This window comes from Vulpes vulpes, chromosome 6, assembly GCF_048418805.1.
Source record: "Vulpes vulpes isolate BD-2025 chromosome 6, VulVul3, whole genome shotgun sequence".
Classification (NCBI taxonomy): domain Eukaryota; kingdom Metazoa; phylum Chordata; class Mammalia; order Carnivora; family Canidae; genus Vulpes; species Vulpes vulpes.
Window position 1 is genome coordinate 129,831,374 of NC_132785.1, and position 19,941 is coordinate 129,851,314.

General features: G+C 68.9%; 1 protein-coding gene across 3 annotated transcripts in view; it reads left to right on the forward strand.

The window, feature by feature from the left end:
* Nucleotides 1-1,829: 1,829 nt before the first annotated feature.
* KIF26A (kinesin family member 26A) overlaps nucleotides 1,830-19,941 on the forward strand; it is a 40,073-nt gene continuing 21,961 nt past the window's right edge. Inside the window, exons 1-3 of one of the 3 annotated variants that reach the window (XM_072762410.1) lie at nucleotides 1,830-2,010; nucleotides 4,107-4,352; nucleotides 15,590-16,021. In XM_072762410.1, the coding sequence (XP_072618511.1) occupies nucleotides 1,873-2,010; nucleotides 4,107-4,352; nucleotides 15,590-16,021 (816 nt within the window). In that variant the 5' untranslated portion in view covers nucleotides 1,830-1,872. Of the gene's footprint in view, nucleotides 2,011-3,627; nucleotides 3,815-4,106; nucleotides 4,353-15,589; nucleotides 16,022-19,941 lie in introns of those variants that run through there. The other 2 variants (XM_072762411.1, XM_072762412.1) reach the window with 2 other exon arrangements.

Genomic DNA, 19,941 nt, shown 5'->3' on the forward strand with positions numbered 1-19,941 from the left:
GGGGCCAGGGGCTTCCCAGCCCTCTGACTGCTGGACGAAAGGCCTGGCCCTTCTCGTAAAGGCTGGCGTGGGGCTGAGCTGGAGGCCACCCCCAGGGTGCTGGGCCCAGGAGGGGCTGGTTTGTGTGTAACGTGGGGGCAGGAGGGCTCCCACCGTCCCCGGCAACCTTGGACAGATGGTGCTATGCTGGGCTCAGGCCTCCCACACCTGACGCAGGAGCCTGACCACTCCAGCCCGCTGTCCTCCTGCCTCCCTGAAATATTGCCACGTGGGGTCTGATTGGAAGCTGAGTCCAGCAATTAATCCCGTCAGAACTCCGCTCAATTGCAGGGGGTTTCTGTTTTGCTCCCTTGGCCTAGATTTCCCTGGGGACAGCTCTGACCGGCACCGCGTGCCTGGTAAATTAAACGTTAAAAAAATCTCCACGATGACTTTAATCAATCCACTGAGATGGCGGGCAGCCTCCTCCCAGAAGAGCGGGGTCCACTGGAGGGAGCCCCCCTCTAGGCTCAGGGTCTTGGAAGGGGGGTAGGACAGTTCTCCCCAGTGCCTGCCTGTGGGGGAGGGGAAAGGTAGGGGTTGTGGGGGGCCTGCTGGAGCCCACAGGAGGGGCTGGTGGGGGCGGGGCAGTGGGGGGGCACTCGGGCTGCTCTTACAGCTCCAGTTGGCCACGGGGGCAGGAAGGGGGCAGCTCCACCCAGGGTCTCTCTCCTGACCGGAAGTGTGGGTGGGGGCAGGGTGCTGGCAATCGGTGGCCCACAGATAAGGTGTTTGCCATGTGTCTGTTGGGTGCAGTTGGGGGGAACAAGGTCCTTCAGGTGCCATCTGTGGGACTCAGGGGAGGAACCTGGGGAGCGGGAGGGTCTCCTGGCTCACAAGGGGCCTGGGGGGTGGGAGACTCTGTGGTCCTTCCACGGGGCAGAGGGGATGGCCCGGCTGGTCCAGTGGTAGCGCCCCAGCCACCCGGTGTGTGGTGCCATCGCACAGCAGGGCTTCTGCGAGGGCTCCGACCTGCAGGTCTCGGCCCGCTCTCCAATCTCCTTTCCGGGTCCTCCAGGTAAGGCCCTCCCCGCAGCACCTTCCCTGACACCTTAACTCTCAAAGACCTTCTCCAGGAGCCCAAATTATTTAGGGAACCTTGTCTCCCCCCTAACCCCCAAACCCCACAGATGTCCCTCTGACCCCTTTTGTGACCCCAGGGGCCACGCACAATCTGGCTTCCAGTTGCTACCTGGGCAGGCCTACCCCTGACCCTTGGGAAACTCCGACCCTAATTTGTTCTCGCCGGAAATCCTCCAGCCTGGGGGCACTTACTGGAGCGGCTGGGGCAGGGGGGTCGAGTCAGGGGCAGAGACGCTACCGGCGGCGGCAGAATCGGGGCTCTGGGGGGCTGCCCTGGGGGATCCACAGGCCAAGTCGGGGCATGGGATGGGGGTTTCCGAGCAGCCGCCTTAGGGGCCTTCTGGAGCATGGGGAGCACAGGGCCCCTGGGCTCCTTACGCGTCTCCGGGGCCTGGGACCCCCCGCACCCCAGGACGGATTGGAGAGGGGAGGGCTGAGATGCGTCCCCCGTCCGTCCGCAGAGGTCCCGGGAGCCCTGCTCAGCGCCGGCGCCCCCTCCGCGTCCTCCGCGGTCCGCACGGCCCCGGGTGTCTGGCTCGCCCGCCCGGCGGAGGGGGCGCTGTCGGCGCGCGGGCGCGGGGCGGGCGGGGCGGAGCGCGGGGGCGCGCGGCGCGGGCGCGGGGCGGCGGAGCACGGGCCGGCGGTGCGCGGTGCGGGGCGGGGCGGGGCGCGCGGCCAGGGAGCGCGCGCGGGAGGCGGCGGCGGCGGCGGCGGGAGGAGCTCGGGGCCGCTCCCCGCGCGCCGCTCTCCATGGCGCTGCCCGGGCCGCCCGAGCCGCCCCGCGGCGCGCCCCGCAAGGCGCCGGGCCTGCTGGAGATGGGGGCGCTCTGCCTGGACTCGGAGATCGTCCTGGGCTTCACCAGCCACCTCCTGCGGCGGCGGGCCAAGGTGAGGCCGCGCGACGGGACGTGGCGGTGCGGGGGCGCGGGCGGCGGGTCCCGAGCGGCGTCCCGCGGCCGGTGCCGCCCCGTCCCCTCGGCCCCAGGCTGTGTCCAAGGACCCGGGCGCGGGGCAGCTGCGCGGGGACGCGGGGTCCCACGGTCTGCGGCCGGCGCGGCCCCGAGCGACTCCGGGTGTGCGGGCTGCGGGCGGGCCTCCGGGACGCGGGGCGGGCGCGAGGGTGCGGGCCGCCGAAGTTGCGGGCGTGGCCGGCCGGGGCGCCGGGGCTCCGGGGGCGCGGGGAGCGCGCGTGGCACCGAGCCGACCTCCGGGCGCGGGGCGTGCGCGCGAGTGTCCCACGCGAGTTGAGGGCGGGCGCCGGGGCTCCGGCCCCGCTGGGCTGCGCACTGCGGGGCGGCAGCGGGAGCCCTGCCCGCTTCATCCCCCGCCACGTGGCGGGCCAGACCGGCCGGGGGGACCCGGCGGGGAGGCGTGCGGGGGCCAAGGGGCGGCGGGCAAGCCCCGATACAGGAGGGGCCGCGTGACGGCTCGGGCAGGCGGGGCGCAGTCCGCGGTGGCCCGTGCGCGCCGCGGCCGCGGCCGGGGGCTCCGCCTGGGCCCGGGGCTGGGCTCCCCGGCTGGGCTCCTCGCGGCGCCCGGGACGCGGCTCCCCGCCCGGGACTCGCGGCGCCGGGTCCTGCTCCCGCCTCGGGGCGGCCGGCAGGGGGCGCTCGCGTCACGGCGAGCCCGCGGCCGCGCCCTCGGAGCCCGACCCGGCGATCGGGGCCGACCCGGGGCCGGGACCCCGAGCGGCCTGCGTGTCGGCGGCTGCTCCGAGGCCGGGGCTGCAGCGGGAGCAGCCGATCGCCGCGGCGGGGGGCGACCTCTCAGCCGGAGACAAACAGGCAATTAATCCCGGAGCCAAGTCCCCATCTGCCAGGCCTGACAACAGGTCCGGCGCGTCCCCGGCCCGGCGCGCCGCGACCTCTCGCTGCCCGGGGCGGACACCCGCCCCCCCGCACACCCGCCCCCCCGCACACCCGCTCCCCCGCACACGCTCCGGCGCAGGCGCTGCAGTTCCGAGGCGCACCCCGCGGCGACGCTCACCTGCGTGCGACCTGAGACCCCGAGACCCAGAGGGTGCCCTCGACCTGGATTTGCAGGAAAAAGCAACGGGGAGGGGGGCACGGGGGGGGTCCGGGCCGGGGTTCAGCCCCTACCTCGTCCCGACTAGCGGCGCGACCCCGGGCGAGACCTTCCCCTCTGCGGCCTCAGTTTGCTCGCCTGTAAAGTGAGGAGTGGGTCGGTGCGCCCCAGGGGACCCGCGGACCCCGCTGTCCCGGGAGGGGAGCAGGAAGGCGCATGCGCGCGAGTGTGCCGGGCGTCTCACCTCGGCCCCCCGCGCCCCTCGCTCGGGCCGGGACTCGCCGAACAGGTTGGGGTCCCTGGAGGGGAGGGGCCACGCGGCGAGGAGGGCCCCGCGGGCGCCGCGGAGCGGGGGGCGGGGCGGGGCGGGAAGGCGTCCCCGTAGCCCCGCCCACATAGCCCCGCCCCTCCCGAGCCCCGCCCCCTCCCGTAGCCCCGCCCCCGTAGCCCCGCCCTCGCCTCCTGCTCGCCCGCCGCTGCCGCGCTCGGCTCCACTCGCCCGCGCCTCCAACTTCGCAGCGGCCGGCGGGACCATGGGGGCGCCCCCGGGCCGGATCACGTAGCTGCGGCGACCCCGAGAGCCCTCGCGGCCCGAAGCGCCCGCCGGCCCCCCCGCGCCCAGGCCATGGGCGGCCGCGGCTCCCCGCTGTGCACGGCGCCACCCGCGGTACGCGCGGCCAGGCCCGGGGGGGGGGGGCGGCGGGCGCCCCGAGGCGGCCCGGGACGCTGAGGATGCTCGCGGGGTGCGCGCCGCGCTGCAGCGGGGGCGGGGGGCGCGCCGGGCCTCCTGCGGGCGGAGCGGAGGGCGGGCGGCAGGTTCGCGCCCCGCGCCCCCAACTTGGTCGGGCGCCCCCTCTGCGGCCGGGACGCGCCGGGCTCTGCCGCCCGCGGGGCCGGGGCCCGGGAGACGCCGCCCGGGGGCCCAGGCTCACGCCCCCTTCTGCCCCCACCCCCCGCAGGTGGCCGAGGGCGGCCCGGCCCGCGAGCCGCTGCCCGTGCTGGAGGTGTCCCCCCGCAAGAGGCTGCCCGGCGGGCCCGAGCAGGACCCGTGCGGCAGCCGCCCCGCGCCCGAGGGCGCCGGTGCAGGCGCGGAGCAGGGCCACTCGGCGGGCGGAGGCGGCTGGTGCCGCCACTGCCACACGAAGCTCGCCGAGCTCAAGCGACAGGCGTGGAAGCTGGTCAGCGGGCCCGGGACACCCCTCCGGGTAAGTGAGCCTTCCCGGGACCCACTTCTCCCGGGCTGGGCCTGAGCACCTGGGGCCCGGAGGGGGCGTTGCTTGGCTCCCTCCGTGGGCCTCGGTTTCTCCTCCTGTAGCGCCTGTGAGTTGGAGCAGCTCATCCCAGGCTCCGCGGCGGGGCGGGAGGGGGTTGGGCAGGCGGGTCTCCCCGGAGCCACAGATGTCCCGCAGCTGGAACCACAGCCTGTGTTTGGGAGGGGAAGGGCGAGAGGGAGACGGCGCGGACCCCACCCAGGGCGGGACAGCTCCTGCCCTGCCAGCAGCAAGAGGTTACTGGGTGCGGTGTCGCCCTTGGGGCACCTGGGCCCCCAGCCAGGTGTCTGGAAACTGCACACCTGGGGCAGGAGGCCTTGGAGGACCGGCCGGTGGGCCTGCCACCGTGAGGGGGGCCCTGCCTACCCCCTCCCTGGGACAGGACTAAGAATTGTGTGCAGGACACAGCCTGGGGGTTTGCCTCCTTAGGCAGTGACCACCCATTTGGGAACCGGGGGGCAGCTGGGCCCGGGCAGCCTAGGTGTTTGCCCTCGGAGGGGGCTTTGCCAGATTCTCCAGCCAATGGGCTTGCCCTGGTCTTGGAAGGAGCTGGGACCATTGTTCTAGGAACAATGAGCCCTGGAAGTTTGCAAAGCCTGGGAAGGTGGGGGTCTCCAGAGGAAGCCCTTCCCGCCAGACCTTCAGTCTTTTTGAAAGCGGTCTTGGGAAGTCCGCATAATCCCCATTGAATCTAAATATAGTTCTCTAAGGAGGCTTAGCAGGCCGGGATGGGGGCGAGAGCCTGGGTTCCAGGGGTCCCTTGGTGTTCCTGTCTTGGGCGGGGCTGGGAAGGGAGGTGAGTCTGGTTTCTGTCCTGGTGACACTCTGTGGCGACGGACGAGAGGGGACCTGTGGCCTGCCCTGGGCTGGAGCTGGACCCTCCCGATGTGCTGCTCGGAGCGGGGCGCAGCCTTTCCAAGCTCTGTGCCTCAGGTGGCCTGAATCTGGTTGGGTCCCGTGAGACGGTGGTTTGGGACCGACTTCCTGGGGGCCTGTCAGAGCTTCGGGGCCAGGTTACTACCCCATTAGGGGAAACAGCCCGGAGGGAGGAGGGGCCTCGGAGGCCGAGCTGGGTTTTGCCTGCTGGTGCTGAGCGTGTGGCCAGTGCTGGTTGCAGGTGGGTGAGGGATCCCGGTGGAGAGAGCCCCTCATGGGGGCGGGGGCCTGGCCCAGGGGTCTCCCGCTGCCCACGCTGATGGGGAAGCGCCCTGACCACCCAGAGTGCTCACCTCCTCCCCTGCCTCAGCCTGTTCTGAGTTTGGCAGTACCCCTCGGTGCCAGGTGGGGGCTCATCCCCTTTCCCGGCCTCCCCTGCTCCCCAGCGGCTCGCTCACCCTGCAGACCAGGGTCCCGTGCTTTGTTCCTGGTCTGCGGCCCCTCCCCCGCTCCGTTTCCTCCTTTGTCAGATGGGTGTAGCCTCCTGGGGCTATTCTGGGAGTGGGATCCAACCTGTAGGATGCTGTGCCCAGGGCAGGGAAGGCCCTATTATGCATTGTTTTTCCCGTGAGGATGGAAGCAGGTCTTGGGGGGTTCCGGGCCCTGGGGCTGAGCCACCCAAGCCAGGCGGACATGGGGGCTTGGGCCTGAGACCCTGGGACCTTGGTGGGTGTCATAGTCCTGGGCAGCCCGGGCTCTCCCCGGCACCCTGGCTGGATCTCAGCCTGCAGCCTCTCCCCGTGCCCCAGAACTTCCTTCAGGGAGGGCTGGGGAGGTGGCGTCTGGGACGCGTGTGTGGGGACCCGCTCTGCCCTTGGTTAGGAGGTGGTGGGTGGGGCGGGGGCCTGTGTGGCTGGCTTTGGGCGAGCCCAGACCTCCTCGGAGTCTGGCCCATGTCCAGCAGCCCTGGGCTCTGTTCTGAGGCCAGCAAGGCGCTGGAGGGTAGAGTTGGCGTTCTAGGATTTTCCCTAGGGGGCCCTTTCTTGTTTTGCATCCTGCACAGATGAGCTTCATAAGGACAGCGCTTCACAGTTTACAGAGAACTTCCCTGCGTCTCACTTGAGCTCACACTTGCATCCAGGGAGGCTCCGACTGGGGTGCGGGGCTTGCTGGGCTCCCATGGCTGGGGGTGGGGTTGGAGCTGGACCCCAGCCTGGCTCATGGGAGGCCCTCACCTCAGGGTCCCCACTTGATCTCAGGTTTGGGGGTGGGGCTTGAGAGGGTAGAGAGACAGGTGACCGTAGGCTATCCTGGGCCACCCATCCTGTGCCCCTGGCGTCCCTGCCAGGGTTCCACCCCGCTGGCTCCTTGTCCACCCTCCTTACTGAGCAGATTTGTTGAGATCTGGAACCATCTTTGTACCCATTTCACAGGCAGGTAGAGCAGCGCCAGCACGAGGTGGCTGAACACCTCAGCCCTTGCTGCTTTGCTGGGATGTGGGCTCCAGAGTCATTGTGTGCCGGGGCCTCGGTGCCCATGGGGGTCGAGTGGGGCAGTGGGTGCCCCCGGCCATCAGGTGGCCTGCCTCTTCCCTGCTGCCTTGTCCTCTCTTCAATCTGTGCCTGCCTCAGTTTCTCCACTGGGGAAGTGAGGGGGGGGAACGTGGTCCCCACTGACGGATGTCATCTATGTGGAGTGGATAGGACTGTGCCCTGAGGCCACTAGGGGCCTCGGGGAGGGAACATGCTCTGCTGCCCAGGTGTAGGCTGGGAGACTCCTCTCTGAACCAAGATGGGCAGTGGGCCGGGTGTGGAGGAGACACCCAGATGGGGGCCTTCAGGCTGAGCACCCCTCACTGCCCCCGCACCCCCCCAGCATCTCCCCTCTGCTCTCCCCAGGGTCCCCGGGCTTCTGTCCAGGTGACCCCTTCAGGATCCTCATGGCCTGAGCCACCGCCTCTGGACTGTCCAGCAGCCTCCCAGGGCCCTTCCCCCTGTGGGCTGTGCTCCCCCCTAGGCCCCCAGTGACCCCAGATCATCCCACCCATTCCCTGCCCTGAGCCCCCCATGCCCCTGCCCGGTGCCCCCACCTCTGAGAAGTCTCCTGGGGGCTCGCATCCCTCCCTCCAAGGGACCAAAGGCCTTGCTCTGCCGCCAGGCCCGAGTGCCCCCCAGCTTCTCACTGGTCACTCCGTCCTCCTTCCCCCAAGTGAGGACCTGAGACCCCGGCCTCAGCCGATCTGTGTCCTCACCTCCACGGTGAACTGGTCACCAGGTTCCCGCAGACTCCTTTCAACGTCCCCTCCAGTCTAGGCCCCGATGCCTGTGCCCCGCCAGCCTCCCACACTCAGGGCACCCAGAGGGGAGTTGCCCAACCATGGATCCCTTGGGGGGGGGTCTCTGGCCTGACCAAGGTTCACCGAAAGGTGCCTTCCGGTGCACGGGGCTGCCTCTGCCTTCATCCCGCAGGGGCTTGTCACAAGCACGCCCTTTGCAGAGGCCCAGCCCTCGTCCCGCCCATGCTCAGGAGTCACCAGTGTCCCCAGTACCGGTGGCCACGCCGCCAGCCGTGGCAGGGAGACTCCAGGGCCCCCTGTCTCTGGGCAGCCCCTGCTGCTGCCCCTGACCCCGTCACACCCCGTGGCCCCCGTGTGGACTCTGTGCCCGCCGTGCTGCCCCTAGGCCGGGAGCTCTATCAGGACAGGCATGGGGTCCAGGTCACCCAGAAATGTTTGTGGAATGACTGAGTGACCAGGCTTTCCCTCCCACACCCCTCTGTGTCCGGCCCCAGGGCTGCTGGGCTGGACTCCAGCTACCCCCCAGCCTCGCCATCCTCCAGGATGGCGATCCTCAGCCTCCTTGGTGCAGGGGGACCCCGGATCCTGCTCGGGGACCCATTCCAGCTGCCAGTCCGATGCGCCACGCCGAGGCGGTGCCTCCTCCGGAGACCCCGTGACATTCGCCGTGTCAGTACTGGGGCTGAATTGATTAGCGCCCCTGATGGGGGAGAGGGATCAATTCTCATTTAGCCCTTGCAAATCTCTTGCTCGCCCCGGCAGGGGGTCTCCTCGTCCTCGTGGCCCCCTGTGAGCTCCAGAACCACCGTTGGTCCCTGACCGCTGCTGCAGCCCCCAGGCATTTGCTCACGTTTTACACCACGCTGGCCAGCGAGCCCGAAGGCTACGGGCATTCACCTGTCACTGCCCCCACCAGGAAGCCTCCCGGGCCCCGCATGCCCTGTGTCCTCGGCACCCCGCTCTGAGGGCACTGCCGCGCGATACTGGCGTCCTGGGTGCGCTGTCGCGACTGCCTGTGCCCCTGGGAGGGCAGGGGCTGGGCCCAGCTGGCGAGGGACCTCTGCTGCCTGTGAGTCCCCGAAGCCCCGTTCCCCACACTGTTTGCAGCCTGGCCCTGAGCTCAACTGGTTTCGGGGGCCACCCCTGTGCCAGGACCACGGTGCCTGCCTTGGGGCTCCGCGGGGCAGTGTTCCCCCGCTGAGCCAGGTGCTGGCAGCTCCAGAGGCAGCCAGGGAGGTGTGAGAGGGGCGGGCGCTCCCTGGGGCTGGTGGCTGGGCAGGCTCCCAGCTGGCAGGGGCCCGGATGACTCAGCGGGGACGGGAGCAGTCTGCGGGCTCGGAGGCTCCCCGGCCACTGCGGGGGGACGACCAAGCCCGGGCAGGGAGGCTGAGGGAGGAGGCCGGGGAGGGCCTCGCCTCACCATCCAGCCTCTGTGGGACCTCAGCGCCTCCCTCCTCTCTAGACAGAGGTGGTCTAGCCGGTGTCCTCTGGTGTCCCTTGGTCCAGTGAGGAATGACCGGGGTGCCTGTCTATGTCCTGCTGGTCCAGGCAGGGCTTCAGGGAGTGAGAGGGGGCAGCCAGGGGCGGGGGTGCGAGCCAGCGCCCTCGGAGCACCAGCACGAGCAGGGCTGAAGCTTCGGGAGCTGGCGGGCTGCGGGCCCTGTAGGCTGCCCCGGTGCCCCCCCGGGGAGGGTCTGTTTGGGGGGAGTCCGGCTGCGGGCAGCGGCAGGGCTGAGCTGGGAATGCGAGCGGACAGGTGCAGGGCCGGGGGGCTGAGTCCCTTGCTCCCCCGGGTTAAAAGGAGGCCGTTTTCATTTTTGTGTCACGTTTTGTGGCTGGGGGACCCCCATGGGGTGGGGTGGGCTCCTGGCAGTCCGTGGGAGGGCTCCTTGGCCTCATCTGCTCTGCTCTCCGTCCCCCTGGAGCATCCCAGGCTTCGGCTCTGGGGTGGGTGGGCTCGGCCCGGCTCCTGCGGCCACAGATTGATGGTCCCGCGTGGCCCAGGGCCGTGGCTCTCTGTTCACCTCCGCCCCTGTGTGACGGATGCTGACCCACGCCACAGCCTGCCCCAGGTGGGGCGTGTCAGCCGCTGGCCCTGCCCCGTATCCTGCACCTGCCTCGGGCATGGCTATAGGGTCGGCCGGTCCCTAAAGGTCCCCGTCCATCCACCCTTCACAGCCGCGGCGCAGCTCCAAGGACCTGGCCTATCTAAACCTCAAGGAATTGTCTGGAAGCCATTCGGGTGTGGCTTGCTCGGTGATTGCCCTTGATGCAGCCACAGGCCCTCCTGATCTCGTCCCTGGGGACCCCTCTCCTGGGCCCCCCTTCTTGAACCCTCCATACTTTGAGCTCTTGCTGCTCAAGCCTTGTGGTCTGATCCGAGTGTCTTAGCCCCAGGCTCAGGGCAGCGGGTGAGTCCTGTGGTCCCCGGCAGAGTGGGCGTCGGTGGCGATGGGCCCGCGGCCCTGGCACCCTGGGGGCACTTGCAGCCGGCGCAGCGGGCCAGCGGGAGGCCTGCGGGTGCTCGTCTCCAGATGGTGTCCGCCTTCGCTGCTGCGGGATCGGCAGGGAGGGTGGGCTGGGTGTGTGCCGCGGGGTGGGACCCCTCCTCTCTCAGAGCGCCCGGCAGCCCTGTGGGGAGAGGAGCCTCAGGGTGGACACCCAGGGTACCTGGCCCGTGGGGTTGTGCTGCGGGAGGGGGAGCAGGGGAGACGGGAGGGCTCAAACCGGCAACCAGGCTTCAGGCCCGTGAGCAAAACATGCTGAACTATCCACCACCCTACGGGGCGAGGGAGGGAATAGCAGGCACCTGCCTAAGGCCACCCCCCCACCCCGGCCACTTTCCCTCCACTGTTTCTGCTCGAACTGAAGTGCTGGGGGCCTGGGAGAGAGGGCTCTGGAAAGGGGCATCTAGGAGGACCTCCTGGAGGAGGTGGTGTTTGATCTCGGTTAGAATTAGACCCACGGAGACGGGGCGAGGGTCTCTGAGGGGAGGGAACCTTAAGGGGTCCAAGATGGGGACAGCTGGAGCATGCTTGGGGACTGTCACGGGGTGCCAGGTAGAGCAAGGAGGGGAAACCAGGGTGAGGTCAAGGGTCGGGCGGTCTGGAGGAGGGGAGTTACCCTCCAGCCCGGGAGCAGAGGTTGGGGGCTGGGGTGTCAACAGCTGCAGCCTCACGGGAGGGACCTGGTGGCTGGGGACCCCTCTGGGCTGGGGCCATGTGCGTGCAAGGGCCCCCAGCAGGGGGACGCGGGTTACTCCAGGGGCTCCACTGCGCTTCTGTACCCGGCCTCTTCCCGCGGGCCCACCCGGGTCAGTGTCCGGCCTCCTGGGGGTTCGGAGCCCTCCCGAGTGGCATCGGGGAGCCTGGCCACGGCCCTGCATGCAGTGTGGACCCCTCCTCGGTGTGAGAACCTGCTCAGATGAGGAGAATGAGGTCCATGCGGCGGCGGCCCACACCCACGGGGCTGTACTGAGCTGTGCGGGGGGGCTCCAGGCTCCCCCCAAAGTGTGTGGCAAGTGCTCCCAGGATGCTGGCCTCTCTGTCCCCTGCCCCCAGCCGAGGCCATCCTGCTGGCCTGGCCTTCAGCCGTCGGGATCCCCAGCACCCTTGTGTGGCATCGCGGCGTCGGAGGACAGGGGAGGCTATTGAAGGGAGGGGTCTCAATGAACCAGTGTGTGCCCTGACCGCCCAGCTGGCTGGTGCCTGGCACAGGGCCTTGGGGACCAGTCCGTGCTGGGTGGGCCGGGCGGCACCCCCGGCTGTCCCCACCCCTGCCTCTGGCCGAGGAGGGGGGCAGGTGTCAGCTAGGGGGCCCTCAGAGCTGCAGACCGGTGGGGCCGGAGTGGTCTCCAGGGTTGCGCGGGCAGGTTGGGGGGGGTCAGGCCCGGGGGTCTCCGGGTAGACGTGGGTGGGCAGGGCCCCTGGCTGGCACTGGGCTCCTCGGTGAGGTGCCTGGCAGGTGGGAGGGGCCGGGGTGTGGCCGGATGGCAAACCGAACCCCACCGGCCCCCAGCCCGGGTCCGGCAGGCAGCACGTGGCATCGGAACGTCCCCGCCGACGGAGCCGTGCAGGAGCAGCGCCGGGCCCAGCAGGCGGGGTCCCCCCCATCCCCGGACCTGCCGTCGGCTCCGGAAGGCGCAGCTGCACAGGGTCAGGGCCCCGGGGAATGTGTTCGTGGAGGGAGGGGAGGATGAGGCAGAGGGCCAGGCTCCAGCCTGTGCTGGGGAGGGGCCCACCGGGCCTCGGGGCGCTCCTCCGGGGGGCCTCTGGGCCTGCTCGCCCCCCCGGAGGCTCCGCCCGTGGGCCCCCTTTCTAGACACAGGGTGACGGGGCTCACAGACTGAAGTCTGGGGGTTTGTGCCGATTGGGGAGCGGAGGGCCTGCCTCCGCCCTGGTCGGCTCTGGTTCTGCCCCGCGGTGGGCTCGGCCGGCCAGGCTTCGAGAAGCTTCTCCTGGCGGGGCGATGGGGCAGCCCATCCCTGGAGGAGTCACTCTGGGCCTCGGATGAAGGAGGAAATGGAAGGATTACTTAAAGCAGCTCGGAAGCCCCAGAAAGCAGATGAGAAATGGCGAGTCGTTATTTTTAAGTGGGGGGAGGCTCCCTAAAACCCCGGCGGCGTGATGGGTAGGTGGTGTGCGGCGCTAAATTGAATCAAATTAAGAAAAACATTTTCCAAATGCAAGTAAAATATCTGTTTAATTAGACTGTAGAGAGGAAATGAAAAGTAATATTTTGCAGCGGGGTAATCACCGTCTTCCTGAAGGTGCGGGGCTCCCGGGGGTGCCTGAGGGGTGGCGTGGCGGCGGGGCCTTTCGGGGCTCCGAACTCCTCATACTGCGCCAACGACAGCTGGGGCTTGGGCCCGTGGCCTCTGGGCGCGGCCCGGAGAGGAGGCCTGGGAAGGACCCCCCAGCTTTGCCCACCCCCACGTGCGGCGGTCTAGGGGCTGCTGGCTTGTGACGTGAGGGCCACCGTGGTCCTGGAGGGGGAGCAGAGCGGGGCTGCAGCGGCGCCCCGGGCCTGCAGGTGCTGTGGAAGATGCCAGCTCCTGGGCCAAGCCCCCCTCCCCTGGGGGTGCCCTGGGGGTGGGACGCCGGTTGGGCTAAAGCTTGCTGCCTGCCGAGCCGGGCCGGGCCAGCAGACGGGTGGGAGGTCTTGGGTCCCTCCTGCGTGGGGTGCGTGGGGCCCGTGCCGCTCGGGGCTCCCGCTCTGGCCTGGCAGCCCCCGCCCCCATGCTCACCTGGGCCACTGCTGCTGGGCCGGGTGGGCCCTCAGCCCCGCGGGGTCTCCGTGTGGTCCCCCAGGGCAGCTCTGTCCTCTGTGTGTCTCGTGTGTGTGACGTGACACACAGGTTGGAGGACGCCCCTGCCCCTCCCTGGGCTGCCAGGAGGCCCCCGCGGCCCTGGGGTGTCAGCTGGGGCCCGGTGCAGGCACTGGGAGCTTCCCCCAAGAGGTGCGCTTGGCTGCCAGTGCGGGAGGGGCCCAGGTGTGTGTGGGCGGGCGTCCTGGGGGCTCAGGAGGCCGGGGCTGGGGTTGGTGCACCCGGCCCCCCACTGAGCAGCCCTCCTGCTTTGCTTCCCTTCCTCCTGGGGCTTTGATGCCCAGGGCCTGGGGCATTGGTGGGGCTGGGGCCTCCCTGCCAGCTGCCATCCGAATTCCTGATGACACAGCTGGGAGGGGGGTTTGCTGGCTTCCTGCCGCCTCGCCCCCAGCCTCGCCCCCAGCCCCCGTGCCCTGGCCAGTGTGGTGGGGGGCTGGTGCGCGCCCAGGCCTGTAAGCGGCCGGCCCCTGCTCCAGCTCGGCCTTTCCTTCCTGCCTCCTCTGTGCGGCCGTGCAGGGGGTGACACGGGGCTCCCCCGGGGGCCCCACGTCCCCAGGCCAGGCAGAGGCAGTGGAACAATGGGCAGCTGGGCCAAGGGGTGGGGGGCGGGGAGGGGGGGCTGGGCCGCCTTTCAAGTCAGCTAATGGCTGCAGCAGCCCGCACTTCCTTCCCTCCCGCTCGTCCACCACGGAGCAGCCTCCCGCTGAGTGGAAAATCCAGAGTCATCAGAGCTGGGACCTGGAAAACAGGCTGGGAGTGACAAGTGACAGAGCCAGGCCTGCGGCTGGGGACCGGGTGTCTGGATTCCATCGGTGGCCCCGCGTGCCAGCCCGGGCGGGGGCTCCCGCAGAGTTTCCATGGGCCTCCCCCCACCCCCGCCGCCCCCGCAGGGCTCGGGCTCACCGGCCCTGCCCCGGCTTCCTGCCGTCCGCTAATTGGGACCAGACATGCTGGCACTTCAGAGGCTCCGGAGCCCTCCAGCCCTCGGCCGGAGAACATCCAGGCCTTCCGGAAGGACCCACAAGTCGGGCAGCTGGGGCCACTTGCCTGGGCCGGGGCCACCCTTTCGTTGGGCCCGGGGTACAGCAGGGCCTGCAGGGGCAGCAGGGCCTGCGGCTGAGGCTGAGCGGGGCCCACCAGCGGTGCGCCCTCCCAGCGAGGCCGCCCTGCCACAGCGGGCGCCCCTTGGACTGTCCCCCGCAGGCCGCGGTTCCGGCTCGGGGAGCCTGGCTGGGGTGCGTGAGATGCGCTCACTGGGAGGGTGGCCTCGGCTTCCTCTTCGGAGGAATGGGTGTGTTTGGGGAGCCGTGGCCCCTTTGTGGCCGGCGAGGCAGCCGGCGGGAGTCGGGTCCTGCCTGGGGTCCGTGGGGGCGGTGTGGCCACCCAGAGAGTAGGGGGCTGCCGGGGGCTGCCTGGGGCCAGGCAGGGAAGAGGCCTCCAGCTCTGGGGCATTGTAGCAGGTCCCGGCTGGGTGGGGAGGGGAAGGTCCAGGTGCACCCCCTGCCCCCGCCCCCGCACGGCCCAGCTGGCCAAAGTGAAGACCTAGGCCCGCATTTGGGGTTTGGCACTGGGAAAGTCCCGGGTGGTCATGGCCGCAGCTGGGCCGGGCCAGCAGGTGCCTGTGGCTGGGGCTTACCTCCCTGGGGGAGGGCAGGGAGCCCGAGAGGCCGGGCCTGGATCAGGCCTGATCCCCGCAGGGCTGCCCCAGGGAGGCGCCAGGGCAGAGCCTGGTGGGGCCATCGAGGGACGGGGCGAGGGCCCTGGGACTAGGACTCTTGATAACTTCTCTCCAGTGAGGTTCCTTCCAAGGATTGACTCCCTCCTCTTCTCCTCCTCCCAGAGGTGTCACCTCTTCCAGGAAGCCCTCGCTGGCCTCCAGTCTGGGTGAGGGCCTCCTCTGGGCTCCCCCGGCTCCTGTTCCTAGCCCTTTGTGGACATTAGGCTCCCAATGAGGGAGACCCGTGTGTCCCCCTCACCCAGTGTACTGCGGGGACGCCGGGGCTGCAGGGGACCGAGTCCGAGTCTGCGGTCCAGCGGGGTGGGCATCGAGCCTCCTGCCTCCTTGCCCACTGGCGCTCGTCCTCCGTCCTCCGTGGGCCCGGGACTGCCTGGCTCGCCCCTCCCGGTGTCCCTGCACGGCATGACTTCTGCGGCACTTAGTGTGGGGCCGCATTTCATGTTTCTGCAGATTCGGACCAGGGCTGGAGGGTTCACAAAGGCGGGGAGAGGGTGTCCAGCCTTCTGGGTGTCCAGCCGAGCCCGGGGAGCCCTCGTGGCTCTGGATGGCTGTTGCTTTTGTGGAGGGGTGGGTGGGTGGAGTGGGGTGGGGGCCTCCGGGGGCTGGGCACACACGGCGGGGGAAGGGCCCTGGGCCGGGCTGGAGGATGCGGCGACCCTGCTTCCGGGCCGCCTGGCCTTGGCCGCCGGTGGCCTGGCGTTCGGGGAGCGCACAGACGCCTCGTTAGCTCGGCGGAGGCGGCGGGCAGTTGTCAGGGGCACCGTGGGCCTCCCCGCTAAGCGCCGATAATCATTGTCCTGCTGGGCTCACGCAGACGGAACCGTTTGGGGCTTATTAATCAGTTATGGATTCTGCGGCGGCCACAGCACGAGCTGGCCTGGCGCCGTGCGGGGCGAGTGCCCGGGCCTGACCACCTTTGTCCTGTGTCCCCCCAGGACCCTTGCCTCTCCGCCCTGCTGCTCGACAAGCTGCCGGCGCCGGGAACCCTGCCTGCGTGCCGCCCGGAGGCCGAGCGCCGCTGTGACGTCTGTGCCACACGCCTGAACCAGCTCACGCGGGAGGCCCTGCGGCTGCTCCAGGCACCTGCCAGCCGCGAGGACCCCGACGCGCCTCGAGGGGGCCCCGGCACCGTGACCAGCCCGCGGGATGCGCCCGTGCCTGCCGGCCCGCCAGGGAGGCAGCCGGGCCGAGTGGGGCCCGACAAGAGGAAGGGGGCGGCCTGGCCCGCCGGGCGCAGTGTCCAGGTGTCGGTGGCGCCCGCTGGCCTGGGCGGGGCCCTGAGCACCGTCACCATCCAGGCCCAGCAGTGCCTGGAGGGCATGTGGAGCGTCTCCAGGGTCAACAGCTTCCTGCCGCCGTCGTGCCTGGTGAGTCCCCCGGGCAGGGTGGGCTGCTGGGCTCCCGCTTGGGGCTCCCCGTCCACCCCTCACCGTGGCCCATGTCATGCAGGCTCAGTGGCTCCCCCCCAGCTCAAGGGGCCATGAGCGCGGTGGCGGGAGGCCCGGTCGGTCTGCTGGCAGAGTCTCAGTGGGCAGGGCCCAGCCACGTCCCTGGGGGTGTCCCCTCATACATCACCCGCATGCGTGGTTGGCAATGGTGTTGGCCACTCTTGCTTCTGAGACCATGTGGGGTTCCGTGGGCTCACAGGAGGACTCCTGGGACGCCGTCAGATCCTCCTTCTCAGGGTTAGTGACAGAGGGAATATCTCCTTGTGAGGAGCGGTCCCCAGTGCCCCTCCCCTCCAGGCTCCCCTGCCAGGCCAGGCTGCCCCCAGGGCTGTGGTCCAGCTGACACAGCCTGGAGTGCGGGGTGAGGCCCACAGGCAGAGGAGGTCTGTGTCCACTCCCATGGTGTCTCAGGAGCCGCCCCTTTCCAGCTGGCTGCATGTTGAGGGGGGAGGCCGCCCCCCCTCAAAGTCTCCTCTCTCAGCGCACCAGATTGTGGCCCCCACCGGGGGGCATGGCCTCCATGGGACTAGCTCTGGGCACTGGGGGGCACTGTGGGTGCCACAGACTTGGGTCAGTGTCGTCAGGCAGGGCTCTGGGCCTGTGTCACCCCCATGGTTGAGATGAAGCCAGTCTTGGAGGGCGGAGCTGAGGCTGGCTGCTTCCCCGCTGTCCATGGAGCTTGGCTGGTGGTGGTCTCTCCCAGGTGTCTGCTGTACCCCCAGTTTTCCATCGGGCAGAAAGGATACTAGGATAGGAGATGGAGTGGGGGGTTGTTGGCTTAGGGGTCTCCTAGGACATGGAGGGAGTTTGGGTTTGGGTTTGGGTAGTGCATGAGGTTAACTGCTGGAGGCTGTCCTGGGAAGGTCTTTCCCCAGAAAGCACGTGGCTACTCTGCCCAAGCCTCAGGGGATACCTTCTCCTAGGGGTCTTGTGCCCTCAGGTGTGTCCACCTATTTAGCCTAGGAGAGGGGTTCATCAGGCAAACAAGTAGGAAGGACCTTCCAAGCCGAGGGAACCCTCTGTGTGGAGGCCCAGATGTGTGAAGCATGAGGCCTCCCTGGAGGTGTGAAGCATGAGGCCTCCCTGGAGGTGTGAAGCACTGAGGCCTCCCTGGAAGTGAAGCATGAGGCCTCCCTGGAGGTGTGAAGCATGAGGCCTCCCCAGAGGTGTGAAGCATGAGGCCTCCCCAGAGGTGTGAAGCATGAGGCCTCCCTGGAGGTGTGAAGCACTGAGGCCTCCCTGGAAGTGAAGCATGAGGCCTCCCTGGAAGTGAAGCATGAGGCCTCCCCAGAGGTGTGAAGCATGAGGCCTCCCCAGAGGTGTGAAGCATGAGGCCTCCCTGGAGGTGTGAAGCATGAGGCCTCCCTGGAGGTGTGAAGCGTGAGGCCTCCCTGGAGGTGTGAAGCATGAGGCCTCTCTGGAGGTGTGAAGCATGAGGCCTCTCTGGAGGTGTGAAGCATGAGGCCTCCCTGGAGGTGTGAAGCATTTCAGCCTTCCTGGAGGTGTGAAGCTTCTAGGCCTCCTCCCTGGAGGTGTGAAGCATGAGGCCTCCCTGGGGGTGTGAAGTATCCCAACATCCCTGGATGTATGAAGCACAGAGGGTTCCCTGGAGGTATGAAGCCTTCTCAGGAGATGGGGCTGTGGGGAGAGCAGGGGAGGCAGTAGAAGGGTCGGGCCTGGCCAGGTGAGTCCTGACGCTGCTGCGTTGGTGCGTGTGGCTATATGGAGAAGCCCCCGCTGCCCCCTGCATCACCTACCCCCATGGAGCCGGGGGCAGAGATCCGTGGGTGACAACGAAAGCTGGTTCTGCTTGGTCCAGTTACTACCGAGCCAGCTGCACAAGCTTCCCCGGGGAGCGTCTCTGAAATAGAGCAATGGGTAGACCTTCCCCAGGGACTCTGTGCCCTGTGGGGCCCTGGGCAATGGAGGTACAAGGAGGGTCCCCGGCCATGGGTCCCAAAGGATGAAGCACGGAGGCCTCCCTGGAGATGTGAAGCATGAGGCCTCCCTGGAGGTGTGAAGCACTGAGGCCTCTCTGGAGGCCTTTCGGGGGGCACTTTCGGTCCCAAAGCAGGATGGGCGCCTGCCCCCTCCACCCCCAGGCCCGTTGGCCCCTCTGAGCCCCGTGAGACCGTACTGGTTGATAGCGCTACCTCCCGCATGGCCTTTGAGGAGATCCTGCCCTTGCTGGGAGCCGGACCCTGTGACCCATTGCTGGGGCCGGTCCTCCAGAGGGTACTCTGTCCTTGGGGCCCCCTGGCCCTTGGCAGCTTGGGCATTGGGTGCGCAGAGGCTCGGGCAAGAGCTTCGGGCCTTGAACTAGCCTCCTGTTGGTGTGAAGCTACCTCCTGGGTGTGGTCTTGCTGCTTCTCAGTCCTCCTTTATTGAGTCTTGGGGTGAAGGCACGAAGAGGGCGGCCAGCCCCCACCACGCATGCCCCATGTCTCCGGGGCGGAGAGCTGGGCTGCCCGGGAGGAATGTGGTGGGGAGGCAGCTCAGGAGAGCTCGGTGGCTTCCTGGAGGAAGTGGCCTTGAGCTGGGCCCAGACGGAAGCGTCAGAGATGGCAGGCCCAGCACCAGGGGTGGTGGGCCAGTGGGAGGGGGGCACCGGCAGTAGCCAGGGGGCTCCTTGCCCGGGGAGGGAGCCCAGTGCGTGCCTTGCCGGGGCCTCAGTGCCAGGCAGAGGAGGGTCCTTCACTGAGAGTGCCCAGAGGTAGAGGAGGGGCAGGAGCGACCGCGGAGCGAGCGGGGTGGGTGCAGCTGGCGTTGGCAGGCTTTCTGCCTCCGTGGGCCCGGGGGCGGGGGGCCGCTGGCCTCTTGCCGGGCAGCCCCGCCAGCAGCCAGCACGTTGTAAAACGCGGGCATTTAAGGCTCCCTCTCGGTTTTATGTGCACATTGATTGCGTGCGGGGTGGGTGGGAATGGATTTATAATTAGACAACGGTCCTGGCGATCAATGGGGAGATTATTAGAAGCATAAATAGAACTTTAGGATTCAGATGAGGTAATTTCCCCGGAACCAGGGCATCGATCGCTCGAAGCGGCTCTGGAATGTTAAACTATCGGGAGGAAATGCTTCTGGGGGGACATGCTGCGAGTGGCCAGGACAGCCCGTCAGCCGCCCCGGGGCCTGGCTGTTTGCAGCAGCCGGGAGGGCTGGGCCTGTCGCCTTCTGTTCCGGTGCATGAAGAGCAAGAGGATGGTGGCAGGGATGGTCGTTGGGGGACGGGGGACCCCAGGCTCTGAGGCCCGGAACGTTCTGGGTGCTGTTGCCGGGAGCCTGCCCCGTGGTCCTGCCGGGGTCAAGTCATGGCCTGGCCGTCAGGAGAGCCCTGTATCCAGGTGGAGCAGCCCGCAGCCCGCCACGGCTGTAATCAAGACTGAAGCAGCCCGCTGCCCTCGTCTGGGAGCACGGAGCTCGGCCCTTTCTGGCTCTTTCCACCGCCTGGGTGTCCAGCGATGCTACCTGGTGTGGGACCCACCTGGCGGCAGACAGTCTGGCGGACAGTTGCTTTCCAGACCGTCAGGTGGAGGATGGAGGTGCCTGTGGGGCCAGGCCCTGGCCTGTCGCTACCCTGGCTGCCCCGAGATGCTGGGTGATGGCCGTGGGGTCAGGCCGTGGACTGCAGCCTGTCTCCCCCACGCTGACAGAGCTCAGGGGTCAGTGGTGCTGCTGCCAGGCCAGCGGGGTCTGTGCAAACCTTCCTGCATCCTGCACACACCTTAGAGCCTGGGGCTCGTAGTCCAGGGAGGAGAACCCAGCGCCGAGGGCTCCAGGCTGGCCCGTGGGTGGGAGGATGGAGGGCTTCCTGGTGGAGGTGCCACACACCTCTTGATGCG